A 17,160-nucleotide genomic window follows, 5' to 3' on the forward strand; every position below is an offset into this window, starting at 1 on the left:
AGATGACAGTCTATTCAATGTATTATTTTCCCTTATAACATGGTTATAAGGGAAAATACCGGTAATAGCATTCTTTAATACAGAATGCTTAGTAGGTGGTCATTCGAGGGTTAAAAAATAAAAAATAATTAACTCACCTTCTCCTCTTGATCACGTAGCTGCCGGTCTCTTCTTACTTCTTTAATCATGAGCTGCTGGCTAAAGGACCTATGGTGACGTCAGATCACATGGTCCAATCACATGATCCATGACCACCTACTAAGCATTCTGTATTAAAGAATGCTATTATTTTCCCTTATAACCATGTTATAAGGGAAAATAATAACATCTACACAACACCTAACCCAAACCTGAACTTCAGTGAAGAAGTTCGGGTCTGGGTACCACAGTCAGTTTTTTATCACGCGCGTGCAAAACGCATTGCACCCGCGAGATAAAAACTGAACAACGGAACGCAATCGCAGTCAAAACTAACTGCAATTGGGTACCTAACTCGCGCGGGTTTGCCGCAGTACACCCGGGACGCATCCTGAACAAATCCATCACGCCCGTGTGAACTCAGCCTTAGTGTTTGTCCACCTTTATAATATAACTGCCCTGGCATCAGGACACACAGCTTGAGATGCGGCCACAGGTTCAGGTTTTTTTCTGCAGTTTTTAAAGCCAAAAGTATGTAGAATTAAGTATTCGAGGGAATGTGTCACCACATACACTCACCTAAAGAATTATTAGGAACACCATACTAATACGGTGTTGGACCCCCTTTTGTCTTCAGAACTGCCTTAATTCTACGTGGCATTGATTCAACAAGGTGCTGATAGCATTCTTTAGAAATGTTGGCCCATATTGATAGGATAGCATCTTGCAGTTGATGGAGATTTGAGGGATGCACATCCAGGGCACGAAGCTCCCGTTCCACCACATCCCAAAGATGCTCTATTGGGTTGAGATCTGGTGACTGTGGGGGCCATTTTAGTACAGTGAACTCATTGTCATGTTCAAGAAACCAATTTGAAATGATTCGAGCTTTGTGACATGGTGCATTATCCTGCTGGAAGTAGCCATCAGAGGATGGATACATGTTCTCATTCTGTTTACGCCAAATTCGGACTCTACCATTTGAATGTCTCAACAGAAATCGAGACTCATCAGACCAGGCAACATTTTTCCAGTCTTCAACAGTCCAATTTTGGTGAGCTCGTGCAAATTGTAGCCTCTTTTTCCTATTTGTAGTGGAGATGAGTGGTACCCGGTGGGGTCTTCTGCTGTTGTAGCCCATCCGCCTCAAGGTTGTGCGTGTTGTGGCTTCACAAATGCTTTGCTGCATACCTCGGTTGTAACGAGTGGTTATTTCAGTCAACGTTGCTCTTCTATCAGCTTGAATCAGTCGGCCCATTCTCCTCTGACCTCTAGCATCCACAAGGCATTTTTGCCCACAGGACTGCCGCATACTGGATGTTTTTCCCTTTCCACACCATTCTTTGTAAACCCTAGAAATGGTTGTGCGTGAAAATCCCAGTAACTGAGCAGATTGTGAAATACTCAGACCGGCCCGTCTGGCACCAACAACCATGCCACGCTCAAAATAGCTTAAATCACCTTTCTTTCCCATTCTGGCATTCAGTTTGGAGTTCAGGAGATTGTCTTGACCAGGACCACACCCCTAAATGCATTGAAGCAACTGCCATGTGATTGGTTGACTAGATAATTGCATTAATGAGAAATAGAACAGGTGTTCCTAATAATTCTTTAGGTGAGTGTATTTCAGCATTATTCCAGCTGACATCCAAGACGTGCACTTGTCAGCTGAATGTAATACTGTTGGTCTATAGGTGACCACAATGTAGGGAAAATAGCGGTTTTATAATATGTAAATTAGTAGACGGGTAGCAGAGCCTCTCTTACTGCTATGAGGTGCAACGGCACCGCCCTCGTTGCACCAAGATCCTTTGTTCCCTATCTCCCATGCTGTGCCTCCACTGCTTTGACTGACAAGCCAGGGAGTGAAAACATATTCACACCTGGCCATGAAGTCTCCAGAGAGCACGTTGTACTGGACCAACAACGTTACATTCAGCTGACAAGGACACATTTCGCATGTCAGCTGGATTAATGCTGATATATGTGGTGACAGATTTCCTTTAAAGGGAATGTCTGGTTTCAGGATCAAACTGGATTACCCCCAGGATCCGCTTGAAATAAAGAACAGGTAAGTACTTACCTCCTAGATCCTACGCCACCGATCTGGATCTCCTGGCTGGGCTCTATATACGCGGCTGCAGCAGTGACATCATGTCGACAACACATGGCTGCTGCAGCCAATTACTGGCCTCTTCAGTGATTGGCTGCAGCAGTCATGTGCTGTCAACTTGTCATCACGGCTGCAGAACGGGTAAGTACTTTTCTGTTCTTTATGTCAGGTGGATCCTGAGTGTTGAACGGTTTGCTCCTGGAACAACCCCTTTGAGGGCAGATGCTACCTTTTCTCTTCTTTCGAATCCACTTTTGATTTTGGCTTCAAAAATTGCGTCAAAAAACCTGAGCACTCTAAGGGCTTGTTCACATCTGCATTGGAGGATCCGTTCAGGATGCAAAAAAACAGCGTCCCTAACGGAACCCGAATAGATCCCATTGTAGTTAATATGGTCTTTTCAGCTCTGTTTGTGTCAGTACTGTGCCGAATCCAGCAATTTCTTTATTTTTGTTATTGTGCTTGTATAACCGGGCAGATCGGTGGAAATTAATACCGCTGGTGTAAACCCAGACTTGGGGATCTTTTACACATGCTTTTTGTGTGGTGTTTTCTTTTTAAATTAATTCACTTATTTTTGATATGCGTTTTATATTTCTTATAGACAAGCCTATGTTAATATGTATTAAATATATGCCACACCTCGAGCATGCTGCATTTTGAACATGCGCCAAAACAAAAATGTTGCAAAAGAAAAACCCACTGGGGAATATTTACTGAGACGTCTTTTACATCCCTGCTGCAGTATAAGATGATGCATGTGCGTCATCAAAAATTAGGCGCATATATGACAGTCCGTGCACCTGTTTGAAAAAGTATGCCAGCCCCTGGCTGGTGTAGTTTTCGTCTACTTTTAGTAAAGTAGTAAGTTTGCCAGTGTCAAAGTTCCGGCCTTGGCAGTGCCCCCACTCTGCCCCATCTGTCATACTTGGCCTAAAACGCCATTGTGACTAAATATTGTCGCACAGGTATTAAAATAGTCTCAAAAATGCCCTTTGTGACTATTTTTTTTTATGCCAGGCGAGCTTTAATAAATGACCCCCACTGTTTGACAGACTATCTGGTCTCAGCATTTTTGGTTAAAAAAAACTAAAACCCACATACTTGGTAATTGATATAAAGGTATTTGCAACTTGTGACTAGTGAACAGTGAATTATTCTTTCTGGGCAGCAGATCACTATTTACACAGGACAGTCTCCTGCCCATAAAAAATATTTTGGCGTCCACATCAATGATGTTTAATCCAATAGATAAGTGTTCATCGAGTGATTAGCAGCTGCACCTTTACACAGGGCCATTATCAGGAACAAGCATTCCTAGGAATGCTCCTTCCCAATAATTGCGCCGATTCTTGGCCTGTGTAAAGGTGTTTTAAGCAGTCTTTTTCCAAACAAAGGAACTTCTGTTTTGATAAACCGGGTGCTGTAACATAGTATAGCAGGTCAGCCATAGAAATGAATGGGATCCCAGTGCAACTCACATGTTTGCCCCAACAGGGAACCTATTATTGCAAGACGTCCAGCAGGGTTGGATTTTTTGTGATTCTGGGGGAATGCCATAAACTGTTAAAAATGTGAAGGATTTAAATTCCAATGTTTATTTTAGAAACTGAAATAATAGCAGTAGCAGGTTGCTCATGTATTTTACAGTATATCTCCACCAGGGAGCGCTGTTAATATTAATATTATTTCCATTTATTGAAGTAAGGTTTTTGGCTGTAAAAGAAATTACCTCTATAGATAAGGCTGTGTTCACATCAGGTTTGAAGCCTAGATTTGACGTATACAGTGGGAAGAAGCGCTGGATCACCATATAGTTAAATCCCATCTGTCAGCAGATTTGTACCTATGACATTGGCTGACCTGTTACATGTGCGCTTGGCAGCTGAAGGCATCTGTGTTGGTCCCATGTTCATATGTGCCCCCATTGCTGATAAAAATGATGTTTTAATATATGCAAATTATCCTCTAGGAGCAACGGGGGTGTTGCTGTTACACCCAGAGGCTCAGCTCTCTCTGCAACTGCTGCATCCTCTGCACTTTGACAGGACCACTGGCGTTATGATGTTTTTGCTCCCTGGCCCGGTCAATCAAATTGGAGAGGGTACAGCAGTTACAGAGAGAGAGGAGCATCTGGGTGTAATGACAACGCCCCCGTTGCTCCTAGAGGCTAATTTGCATATATCGAAACATCATTTTTCTCAGCAATGCGGGCACATATGAACACGGGAACAACACAGATGTCTTCAGCTGCCAAGCGCACATGTAACAGGTCAGCCAGTATCATAGGTACAAATCTACTGACAGATACCCTTTAACAGGTTAGAAAATAAGCATCAATAGAAAGGTCAGCTGTGATGGCAGAGACCTGCCCGTGGGCAATATGTCGAAAAACACAGACGCCAATCCTTTCACTTTGTATTAAAGATGCTGCTAATTGTCATCGTTAATAAAGTTAGTGCCCCTGATCCTGGATGATACCCCCTAGATCAGTGAGGGTCTGTGTCAGTACAGCGGCAGTATGAGCCAATATCTGTAAGCAGTAAAGAGGCTGGGGGGCTTGCTCGAGCACCGCGCCCCTTCAAACAGCTAATGATTTCATATTGTTGGCTTATCCTAGGGAGTGGTCATCATTTTAGATAACCCCTTAAATGACTTCCACATCCTGTGAGATCACACCAACAAAAGGTAACTATTCCCTAAGTGTCCCCTGGAATCTATGATGAGTTCTGTCTCGGCATAGCCCTTCCTCATTACTACACGTGTGGCTGGGCGCTTACCCGTCTGTCGGCAGACTGTTACCCATACTGTACTCTACATGTAAATGTTCCACCCTGTGTTTTTTTTTGCAGTTGAAAACAAGTGTTCCTCTTCAAATGCAGCTACGTGCACAAGATGCCTCGCACTGGGCCCCGAATGTGGATGGTGTACTCAAGAGGTAGGTGCCAAATGTGTTACTGCATTCCTGTTCATCTTCTGGCCAGCAATCAGTAAAGTCGCTGTAAGATGGGGGAAATGCCCCCCACCCCATATGCCCGGGCCCCTCACACACAATGTACTTACCTCCCCGGCATCCGCGTCGCTTCTGAAGCCCGCACGGCCCCCGCTGCATCTCCCTGTCACTTGGATTAAAACATTCACCGTGGGGAGGCAGCCAATAGCAGGTAGTGACGGCGACGAGCCTCCCTAGCGTCACCCGCGATGCTTAAATCTAGTGTAAATCTGCTCACCTAGCTGACCACAGCCACTTTCCCACCCACCTTTCTGTGTCACAGAAAGTTGCAAATTTTGTGCAAAAATGGCGTACGCAAATGTTTTTGACATTTTGACACCAGGTCTCTGGCGCAAAGGAAATGGTAAATTCCCCCTGTGACTGTTGGTAATCCTGCCTGGTTACCCCTCACCACACTCCATAGGCCTCATGCACACGACCGTATGTTTTTTGCGGTCCGCAAAAAACAGATCCACAAAAAATACGGTTGACGTCCGTGTGCTTTCCGTATTTTACGGAACGGAACAGTCCTATCCTTGTCCGTAATGCAGACAATAATAGGATATATTTCTTTTTATTTTTTGGAGGAATGGAAATACGGACATACAGAAACGGAATGCACACATTGAAATGAATGGTTCCGTATACGGTCCGCAAAAAACTCGGAACGGACATGGAAAGAAAATACTATCTTGTGCATGAGCCCTTAATGACAAGAGCCAAAAAGTCGGACAAAACTGTCTGTTGGAATAAAAGGCTCTGTATGAGCGCTATACACGGGTGGCTCTGGATGCGTAGTTGGCCACAGGTAGAAAGAATGATGCGCATCTTCATGATAATAGGTTGACTGAGGTGTCACATTTAAAGGGGTATTCCAGATTCTGGAAATGAATGTACAATACACTTTTACTGGAGGGGTCCCAAGTAGTGATGAGGGAATCAGTTTGTCTCATCAAGAGCTCTTTGGGTGCGAGGAGCTGTTCCCGCTTCTGAAGTAGCTGCCCCTGCGGCCCTGACAATCCCATGCAGACTCCTCAGTGGCTCCGCTTCTGGAGCAGTGACTGTGCATGCACCGCTACACTACAGCTATTGAGCAGTACTGAGGGAACAGAGCCACGGTGCTTGTGCCCCGACTCCAGGGATCAGAATCTTTCGGTACTCCACCTGGTGCAAAACAACAACTCCCAGCATGCACACTTACTCGTCTGTTCTTACAACTCCCATAGAAGTGAAAGGAGGATTCTGAGAGTTGTAGTTTCAGAACAGTGCCGGAGGTTGCTGATCCCTGCGCCACTCAGAGGAGCAGCACCGGCGTGAGGTTTTCAGGGCCAGACAAGATGTCCGACCCGGTCAGTCAAGCAGCAAGAGAGGAACTCTCGTTGATGAGACAAATCGGTTCTTACAAATCGATTCACTCATCTCTAGTCTCGAGATATCCTTAGGGCTCATACACACAACCCTTGTCGGCCGGTGCCCGTATTGAGGCCTGCAAACAGCGGGTCTGCAATATACGGGCACTGGAGGTTTGTGCGCTGCATCACGGATACAGACCCATTCACTTCAATGGGTCTGCAATCGGGAAAAAAAGCAATGCATGCAGATGGGTCCGCATCCGCATGTGGCGGTCCTTCAGTTGGTACCCGTGTATTGCGGACTGCAATTTGGGCTCCGCAACACGGGCCTGGCCAGCACACGTTCGACTGCTGATTGGCCAGAGGGCAGAGAAGCCCTGGTTTAAGTAGTGACACAACATTGGGACTGGTGCAGTGACTGCTCCTGTACCGGTGTTGGGGGATGTTGTCGTTTCCGTGATTCACAGAGGTCTGACGGCAGCTCTTTCTGAAGTGATGTTCCTCATTTGCATATAATTTCCCCGTTCATATATAGAACAACTGCTGTTCTATTTCAGTCACATGAAACCTCGCTCTATATTCTGTTATCTCGTCTCTGGGACATTTGTATCTTTAAAAACAGTGATGTCATGTTTTGGAACAGACCTACCTCTGGGGAATATTTGTCTTACTGAGCATGTGTTCTTATCCTGTTATGTAACAGGGAAATGATATTTGCAGTGTATATTGCAGACTTCTTTTTAGGGTACGGCCACGCATTCAGTTTTCTTGATGCAGCTTTGGAAGTCTAAACCAGGAATGAATGGATAGGTCATCAGTATCTAATCGGTGGTGGTCCGACACCCGGGACCCCCACTGATTAGCTGTTTAAGAAGACCGCTTTCCCTAGACCATGTGGCAATACGTTCATCGGTTGCGTGGCCTAGGCACTCTATACAATGTATAGCGCTGTGCTTGGTGAGCACTGAGAAGGCTGCGGCGCTCACAGGAGACCCCATCGATCAGGTCTAAAGTATTGGAAAAAAAACCTTTTAAACCTTTCTCTCCTTTTATGATCCACTCCTGATTTTGTCTTCCAAAACTGCAACAATAAATGTGACCGTGTGGATGTAACCCTTAGGCCTCTTTCAGACGGGCGTTGCGGGAAAATGTGCGGGGGCGATTTTTCCGCGCGAGTGCAAAACATTGTAATGCGTTTTGCACTCGCGTGAGAAAAATCGCGCATGTTTGGTACCCAAACCCGAACTTCTTCACAGAAGTTCGGGCTTGGGATCGGTGTTTTGTAGATTTAATTATTTTCCCTTATAACATGGTTATAAGGGAAAATAATAGCATTCTGAATACAGAATGCATAGTAAAATAGCGCTGGAGGGGTTAAAAAAAAAGAAAAAATAATTGAACTCACCCTAGTCCACTTGATCGCGTAGCCCGGCATCTCATTCTGTCTTCATCTGATCTCTGTGCAGCAACAGGACCTGTGGTGACGTCATTCCGGTCATCACATGATCCATCACCATGGTAAAAGATCATGTGATGGATCATGTGATGACCGAAGTGACGTCACCACAGGTCCTATTGCTGCACAGAGATCAGATGAAGACAGAAGGAGATGCCGGGCTACGCGATCAAGTGGACTAAGGTGAGTTAAATAATTTTTTATTTTTTTTTAACCCCTCCAGCGCTATTGTACTATGCATTCTGTATTCAGAATGCTATTATTTTCCCTTATAACCATGTTATAAGGGAAAATAATAATGATCGGGTCTCCATCCCGATCGTCTCCTAGCAACCGTGCATGAAAATTCGCACCGCATCCGCACTTGCTTGCGATTTTCACGCAACCCCATTCACTTCTATGGGGCCTGCGTTGCGTGAAAAACGCAGAATATAGAACATGCTGCGATTTTCACGCAACGCACAAGTGATGCGTGAAAATCACCGCTCATGTGAACAGCCCCATAGAAATAAATGGGTCGGTATTCAGTGCGGGTGCAATGCGTTCAACTCGCGCATCGCATCCGCGCGGAATACTCGCCCGTGTGAAAGGGGACTTAAAGTTGGAGATCTTGGTTTCACAAACCTGTTTTTTTGAAAAATTGCCACTGAAGTTTTTTGGAGCCAGAAGTGGTTTCTGAAAATTGAGGTTTTTTGTGGGCTCATTTGAAGACCTTTCCTGGCACAGTTAGGCCCCTTTCACACGGGCGAGTATTCCGCGCGGATGCGATGCGGGAGTTGAACGCATTGCACCCGCACTGAATACCGACCCATTCATTTCTATGGGGCTGTTCACATGAGCGGTGATTTTCACGCATCACTTGTGCGTTGCGTGAAAATCGCAGCATGCTCTATATTCTGCGTTTTTCACGCAACGCAGGCCCCATAGAAGTGAATGGGGTTGCGTGAAAATCGCAAGCATCCGCAAGCAAGTGCGGATGCGGTGCGAATTTTCATGCACGGTTGCTAGGAGACGATCGGGATGGAGACCCGATCATTATTATTTTCCCTTATAACATGGTTATAAGGGAAAATAATAGCATTCTGAATACAGAATGCATAGTAAAATAGCGCTGGAGGGGTTAAAAAAAAAAAAAAAATTTTTTAACTCACCTTAGTCCACTTGATCGCGATGCCCGGCATCTCCTTCTGTCTCCTTTACTGAACAGGACCTGTGGTGAGCATTCATTACAGGTCAAGGACCTGTGGTGACGTCACTCCGGTCATCACATGATCCATCACATGATCTTTTACCATGGTGATGGATCATGTGATGACCGGAGTGACGTCACCAAAGGGCCTTGACCTGTAATGAATGCTCACCACAGGTCCTGTTCAGTAAAGGAGACAGAAGGAGATGCCGGGCATCGCGATCAAGTGGACTAAGGTGAGTTAAATGATTTTTTATTTTATTTTTAACCCCTCCAGTGCTATTTTATTGTATTCAGAATGCTATTATTTTCCCTTATAACCATGTTATAAGGGGAAATAATACAATCTACAGAACACCTAACCCAAGCCCGAACTTCTGTGAAGAAGTTCGGGTTTGGGTACCAAACATGCGCGATTTTTCTCATGCGAGTGCAAAACGCATTACAATATTTTGCACTCGCGCGGAAAAATCGCGGGTGTTCCCATAACGCACCCGCACATTTTCCCGCAACGCCCGTGTGAAAGAGGCCTTACTGTGTGGAAACTGATATTAACCCTTGTGCCTTGTGGTTGTCCACTTGTGGATTAGCCCAATTGAATGGGGCTAAAGTCTCCGTTGGACCGCGGTTTTTCATCTTGCATGCCGCAGGTCCACCTGAGACTTCAGCCCCATTCAATTGGGCTGATCCACAAATGGACAACCACAACGGTTAACACCAGTAGCCCTATCCTTGTGTGAACATACCCTTTCTCCTTTCTGCTTGAACCATTTTTGTCTTTGGCTCAGAAAACTGCAATAAAAAGCATTTAAAAAAAAAAAACACTGGGGGTCATTTACTAACGCAAAACTGACTTAAAAAAAATTGCAAGACCCTGTTTTGTGACTCTTTTTTAAATATTGTCGCATGGGGCGATTTTATGCCGTTCTCGCCGCTTCTGAGTGGCCTGGGCATGTTGAGGGCAGGGGCATATTACATTTATGTCTAGTTTAGGCGAAAAAGATGCCAAAAATCTACTAAACTCGGGGTGGATTTGCAGTACTATATTTTTGCACATTTTATAGCACTTGACATTATTGATGTGACAAAGAGTTGTCACACTCATATTTATATGCACTGGTCGCTTTACAGATTGTATGTTTTATTTGATACTTGGTCTCACTAAAATATAATACCTTATTAGGGGTCGATAGTGTGGAAGGTGGGAGGTGTAGGTTTATTCAATGATTGTTTGCCGTACACCACCCCATGTAATACTGTTTTTAATGGGTTTTAACAGTTTGTGATCATGTTTTGGGATATTAATACATTTTGGGATTTAATCATGTGACTTTCTGGTGTGCGCCATTTTTTCATGTGCCCTTTTCTATTATAATTGGTTATACCACATACTGAAAGCAAGACACACGATATTGGATCAATTCCCTCAGTGTGCGCTCCGTGGCCATATTGCGGACTGCATTTGCAGGTCCACAATACAAGGGCACCGCTCCGTGTGCATTCCGCATCACAGATGCAGACCCATTCACTTCAATGGGTCCGCAAATCTGGAGATATGGAATGGTGTGGAACGGAACTACGGAGTGCTTCCGTGGGGTTTCGTCCCGTACTTCCGTTCCGCACAAAGATAGAACATGTCCTATCTTTTTGCGGAACGGCCGGATCGCGGAACCATTAAAGTGAATAGTTCTGCGATATGCTGCGGCTGCCCATGGTGGGTGTTTGTGCATTGCGGTCCGCTATTTGCGGGCCGCAGCACGGCCACGGGGCACACACGTTCGTGTGCGGGAGGCCCAAGTCTAATATTTTTAACTAATTTTTTTGATTTGCTTATCTTGATCTACTTTTAGAGATCGTCTGAAAATCTGGTGTACTTTTAAGCCAGTCATGCAGAAAGTTCTGAAGGATTCAGACTTTCAAGCACCACCGACACGCAGTTAAATGTTTTCAGATTATAATTTTTTTTTAACCAAAATGTCCAGACTTGCTTTGTGTGACAAAATGCTTACATGAACTGTCTTTTCCCAGATTTGCCTTTGCTTTTTTGTCATCCCAAAACAGTACATGTAAGCTCTTAGGCTGCATTCACACATGACTTTCAGGGCATTCAGTGTATTTTCAAATCTGATTTTGAATTTCTGTTGCAAATTAACATGTGGATTATGTGCTATCTAAAAAAAAAAACTGCGACTATGTTGCGGGCTTTGCTCAACATTTACAGATAAATAGGCTCCAAACTTTTCCACAGCACTTAAACCTTACAGTGAGTCCAGACACTGCAAGATTGTCGAAGATTTTCGGTGTGAGAAGAGTTTGCCTAAAGTGAACAACCTCTTTAATTTAGCGAGATTTCACATACAAGTGTTGGCACCCATGAAATATTTCCAGAAAATTAAGTATTTCTCCCAGAAAAAAAGGCAAATTGGTCATCATTTCACACAAAACTCCAAAAACTGGGCGGACAAAATTTTTGGCACCTTTACAAAATTGTGGGTAGACAACTTTATTTCAAGCATGTGATGCTCGTTCAAACTCACCTGTGGAAAGTAACAGGTATGGGCAATATAAAAATTACACCTAAAACCAAATAAAAAGGGGAGAAGTTGACTCAGAAGAGAAGAGCTGTCTGATGACTTCAGAACCAAAACTGTGGAAAAATATCAACAATCTCAAGGTTACAAGTCCATCTCCAGAGATCTTGATGTTTCTTTGTCCACAGTGAGGAACATAATCCAGAAGTTTACAGCCCATGGCACTGTAGGTAATCTCCCGAGACGTGGACAGAAAAGAGAAATTGATGAAAGGTTGTATAGTCTGGATTGTGGATAAGCAGCCCCAATTAAGTTCCAAAGAGATTTCAGCTGTCCTGCAGGCTCAGGTTGCATCTGTGTCAGCGCGAACTATCCATCGACATTTGAATGAAATGAAAAGCTATGGCAGGAGATCCAGGAGGACCCCACTGCTGACACAGAGACATAAAAAAGCTAGGCTGCAGTTCGCTAAAATGTACGTGAGTAAGCCAAAATCCTTCTGGGAAAACGTGTTGTGGACAGATGAGACCAAGATAGAGCTTTCTGGTAAAGCACATCATTCTACCGATTACCGAAAATGGAATGAGGCCTACAAAGAAAAGAACACAGCACCTACAGTCAAATATGGTGGAGGTACAAAGATGTTTTTGGGTTGTTTTGCTGCCTCTGGTACTGTGTGCCTTGACTGTGTCCAAGGCATCATGAAATGTGAAGAGTACCAAAGGATGTTGGGTCGCAATCTAGGGCCCAGTGTCAGAAAGATGGGTTTGCTTCCTAGGTCATGGGTTTTCCAGAATGACAATGGCCCCAAACATACTTCAAGAAGCACCCAGAAATGGATGGGAACAAAGCGCTGGAGATTTCTGAAGTCGGCAATGAGTCCCCTTGAACACCTGTGGAGAGATCTTAAAACTTCTGTTGGGAAAAGGCAAAGGCACCCTTTAAATATGAGACCTGGTGCAGTTTGCAAAAGAAGAGTGGTCCAAAATTCCAGTTGAAAGGTGTAAAAAGCTCTTTGATGGTTGTAGGAAGTGATTGATTTCAGTTATTTCTTACAAAGGGTGTGCAACCAAATAACGGTAAAGGTGCCAGTAAATTTGTCTGGCCCATTTTTTTAAGTTTTTGCGTGAAATTATGTAATTTTTGGCTTTTTGTTCAGTTTTTTTTTGTGTTGTTCCAATACACAGAAAGAAAATAAACATGTGTATAACAAAACATGTGTAACAGCAATACATTTCTGGGATAAGTACTTCATTTTCTGGAAGATTTTCAGAGTGCCAACACTTACAGCCATGACTGTATTAGGCTACTTTCACACTGGCGTTTCTGGGTCTGCTTGTGAGATCCGTTTCAGGGCTCTCACAAGCGGCCCAAAACGGATCAGTTCAGCCCCAATGCATTCTGAATGGATAAGGATCCGTTCAGAATGCATCACTTTGGCTGCGTTTGGTCTCCGTTGCGTTTTTTAGACGGTCGCTAAAACGCAGCTTGCAGCGTTTGGTGACCGTCTGACTATACGGAGCCTAACGGATCCGTCTAGACTTACAATGTAAGTCAATGGGGACGGATCCGTTTTTTTACTGACACAATATGGTGCAATTGAAAACGGATCCGTCCCCCATTGACTTTCAATGTAAGTCAAGACGGATCCGTTTTGACATAGACTTTTTATTTTTTTTATGAATAGGGCAAACTGATCCGTTATTAACGGATACAAGCGTTTGCATGATTCGTGCGGATCCGTCTGTGCAGATACAAGACAGATCTGCACAAAACGCGAGTGTGAATGTAGCCTTACCTGTCTACGGTTATGTTTTGACTGTTGTACAGGGGACATTATGGAAGAGTGCCCTACGGCACAGCCAGGACTGCCGAGAGTTAAAAGCTAGAGAAAATTATACTAAATGTAGACATTCCCTGCTTCAAAAGTCCGACTATACTGGAAACATTTAGACATACATTCATTTTAATAGAGCTAAAATAAGCTGAAGCTATAAAAACCTGCTTCTGACCTATTTTTGCCTCATTGAATTTTTAGACAGCAGACTGAAAAAGGCAACTTTATGAGGGAAAATAAAATCGCGTGTGACTGCTGCAAGCCTTGTTTCTAATACGTTCCCGCACTTTGCGTCCCTTTATATTCTGACACCTTGCAGCTGGGACATATTCCAGTGGTTTCAGGCATCCTGCTGGATAAGGTTTTATGGAAGTGCAGCCGTGTACGAAATGCAGCCACAGAGCGGTGGGGGCTGGGATAGTTCATTAAAGGACACATACTTTTTGTTCTGTAGTTTTTACTTACACAGCTGTTTATTTCATAATTTAGACTTTCATACAGTCACATGTGAAGCAGGTGTAGAATCTGGAAAGATTTCAATGTGCAGTGTGTGGCGGTTGTAGAATATCTTGTTTATGGGCGACATTTCCAACCCCTTGCTGTGTGGTCATCGCTGAAGTAGCAGGCGTTACTTTGATAATGGCATCGGCAGACATGTTTAGACCTTTAAAGGTTTTTTTCTAGTTTCCTGAGGATAGGACATCAATATAAGATTGTGGGGGTTCAACCTCTGCATCCCCACAATCAGCACCTGCCAGTGCCACACAAACAACACTGTGGACATATCGAGAAGCAGAAAGTTCTACCAGTTACTGCAGCTCCGCTACCAATCAAGTGAAAATAGGTCAAAAATATCTAGAAAGTGGAAACTCCTTTAAATAAGCGCTCTACAAACAAACTTTCTTAAATCAATAGAACAAGTGAATATAAGAAACGTAATATATCTTGTTAGAGAAATGCCACTTTTGAGCCCTTTCCTACCCCCCCCATACCTCCTGCACAGCCTAAATCCCTAAAATTAAAAGACAAGTTTATCAAATCTCTGAGGGATCAGGTCACGTGCTTCCCATAGACGTCCTGTGGAGAGTGTAGGAGGAGTGAGCTGCCAGAGGGAGAAAGAGGCACCAACACACAGATTCTGCTGCCTCTAGTAAGTTTCCTATCTCACCCCAGTGCTGGATTCATAGCTACACACCACACAGTATTGTTGTATAATGTTCCAACCACTAGCTCAAGGAAAAACACACAACTTGACATCGAGCCTGCAGAGGGGAAAACTGGAGATATGTACAGGACAAAGCCGTATAATGGGGAGATATAGTGTTGTTCCTACATTGAACTTTTCAACTGAACTGCTGATTTTAGAGCGTACATATACCTGGGGCGCACAACTTGCTGCCCAGAGGCCACACTTAACCCACAATGCCATTCTGTGCAACCCCCAGCCAGCTAATGACAGGCATGCTTACCTGTTTTTGGTGTATTTTTAATGGGGATCTGTCAGCAGATTTGTGCCTATTAAATCGGCTGACCTGTTGCATGTGCGCTTGGCAGCTGAAGGCATCTGTGTTGGACCCATGTTCATATGTGCCCGCATTGCTGAGAAAAATAAAGTTTTAATATATTCAAATGAGCCTCTAGGTTACACCTAGAGGCTCAGCTCTCTCTGCAACTGCCATGGTTTTTGCACTTTGACAGGGCCAGGCACTGTAAATGCCATCACGTCTGGTCCTTACTTCTCCTAAAGTCGTTGAAAGTTCATAGGACGCATCATTTACAGAGAGAGAGCAGAGCCTCTAGGTGTAATGACAACGCCCCCGTTGCTCCTAGAGCCTCATTTGCATGTATTAAAACATCATTTTTCTCAGTAATGCAGACACATATGATCATGGGACCAACACAGATGCCTTCAGCTGCCAAGCGCACATGTAGCAGATCAGTCAATTTCATAGGTACAAATCTGCTGACAGATGCCCTTTAAGGTGAGAGAGAAGACAAGTGGCATAGGAGCAGGCACTGGGTAACTATTGAAATTCTCATATATTGGTTAAAAGGGGGTTTCCAGAAAGGAGTAGATGAAGTGGAGAGATGTTCAGTCGTATGTGTGGCTATCTTCATTGTAGTTTTACTGGAGTAGTGGAACCAGCATAAACTACTATGAGTAGAGCCGCATACATGCATGGTCTCCTCCCTTTTAAAGTCCGAACAGGGAAGAAGGCGACCCCAATACCCCTCATACTCCCGATAGATGGAGTTGATGGAAGTGGAACCCACATTTATTCATATACTTTTGCTATCCTATAAATGTCGCAGATGGTAATAATACATTTTGTTGCTGTTTTGTGATTGGCTAAGTCTGACAATGTGGTCCTCGGAGCAGGAGAGCTTGTACATCTCATGTAGACAATGCCTCACCCATGTATCTCCCCACGACCACAGTCCTTGATACTACTGCCCAGGGACTGATATTTGATGCAATGTAGGGCTTTCATAAAGTGTTTTAAATAAAAAAAAGTCCTTGCAAAAGTACAAATTACTGCAGTTGCTCTTTGTGTGTTTTTCTTATTACAAAGGACCATGGGTGGAAGAACTCCAAAGTTCTTCCAAATTGCTGTACGGCCATTGCCTTGTGGGTAATACATGCTTTGTTGTGGTTTCATGGTTTTTCCTAAAGAAGCAATTCTAAGAAAAGTTTCATGGTGTACAAATCACAATCAAGTTCACTACGTGTGTTTTTGAGGTTTCCTCAATGTACTCCATGAGGAAAAACCACTGCAAGACCATGAGAGCTAGAGAATGAGGTCGGTTTTCAAATGCAGAATGCAGCTGAGAAAAATGGACTTGGCATTAAAGAGGATCTTTCACCTTCCCTGACATGTCTGTTTTTATGAACCACTTGCATTCCCCATCTAATTAGAATGGTAAAGCATTGGTATGACTCTATATTGTGCCAGCCCTCTATTATTCCTGCTACAAGCTTATAAATAAAGGCTCAACTGGGTGTTACCAGTTGGGGGGTGTCCTGCACATTCTGACACTATCCAATCAGTGTTGCAATGTCAGACTGTGTAGGATCACATCCCCAACTGGTAACACCTGCATGAACCTATATTGTAGGCTGTAATAGAGGAATGGTATAGGAATTAGTCACTTTTGTGAATATATGCCACTCACTTCACTTTTCAAAAGTGGGTGGGGAAATGGGCACGGTTTGCTATGTTAATAAGGTGTATGCCTGATTTATCAATTGTGACTTTTCAGTCATAAAAAAGTTGCAGTCTTTTTCCAGTACAGGGGACACAAAAAAAAACTGGAATAACATCTGTAGACAAAAGCTATTTTTAAAGACCAATCAATGTTCAAAGTTTGATTTTGATCAATTTGGTCCATATTAAGACTGTGTGTTTATTTTTGGGTATTATGCTATTTTGGGGTCTTTCTCTGGGAACTGTGCCTTGTCTGGGTTACTGTGCCTGTGCGGTTTTTGTCTGGGTTCTGTATCTATGTGTTTTGTCTGCGTACTGTGCCTGTGTGGTTTTCGTCTGAGTACTG

General features: G+C 43.8%; 1 protein-coding gene across 1 annotated transcript in view; it reads left to right on the forward strand.

Annotated features, from left to right (window-relative positions):
• The window catches only part of ITGB8 (integrin subunit beta 8), a 167,435-nt gene that overhangs the window by 37,780 nt on the left and 112,495 nt on the right, over positions 1 to 17,160 (forward strand). The window contains exon 2 of the mRNA XM_040432575.1: positions 5,104 to 5,189. Within this exon, the coding sequence (XP_040288509.1) occupies positions 5,104 to 5,189 (86 nt within the window). The remainder of the gene's footprint in view (positions 1 to 5,103; positions 5,190 to 17,160) is intronic.

This window comes from Bufo bufo, chromosome 5 (genome assembly GCF_905171765.1).
Source record: "Bufo bufo chromosome 5, aBufBuf1.1, whole genome shotgun sequence".
In the NCBI taxonomy this organism is placed as follows: Eukaryota; Metazoa; Chordata; class Amphibia; order Anura; family Bufonidae; genus Bufo; species Bufo bufo.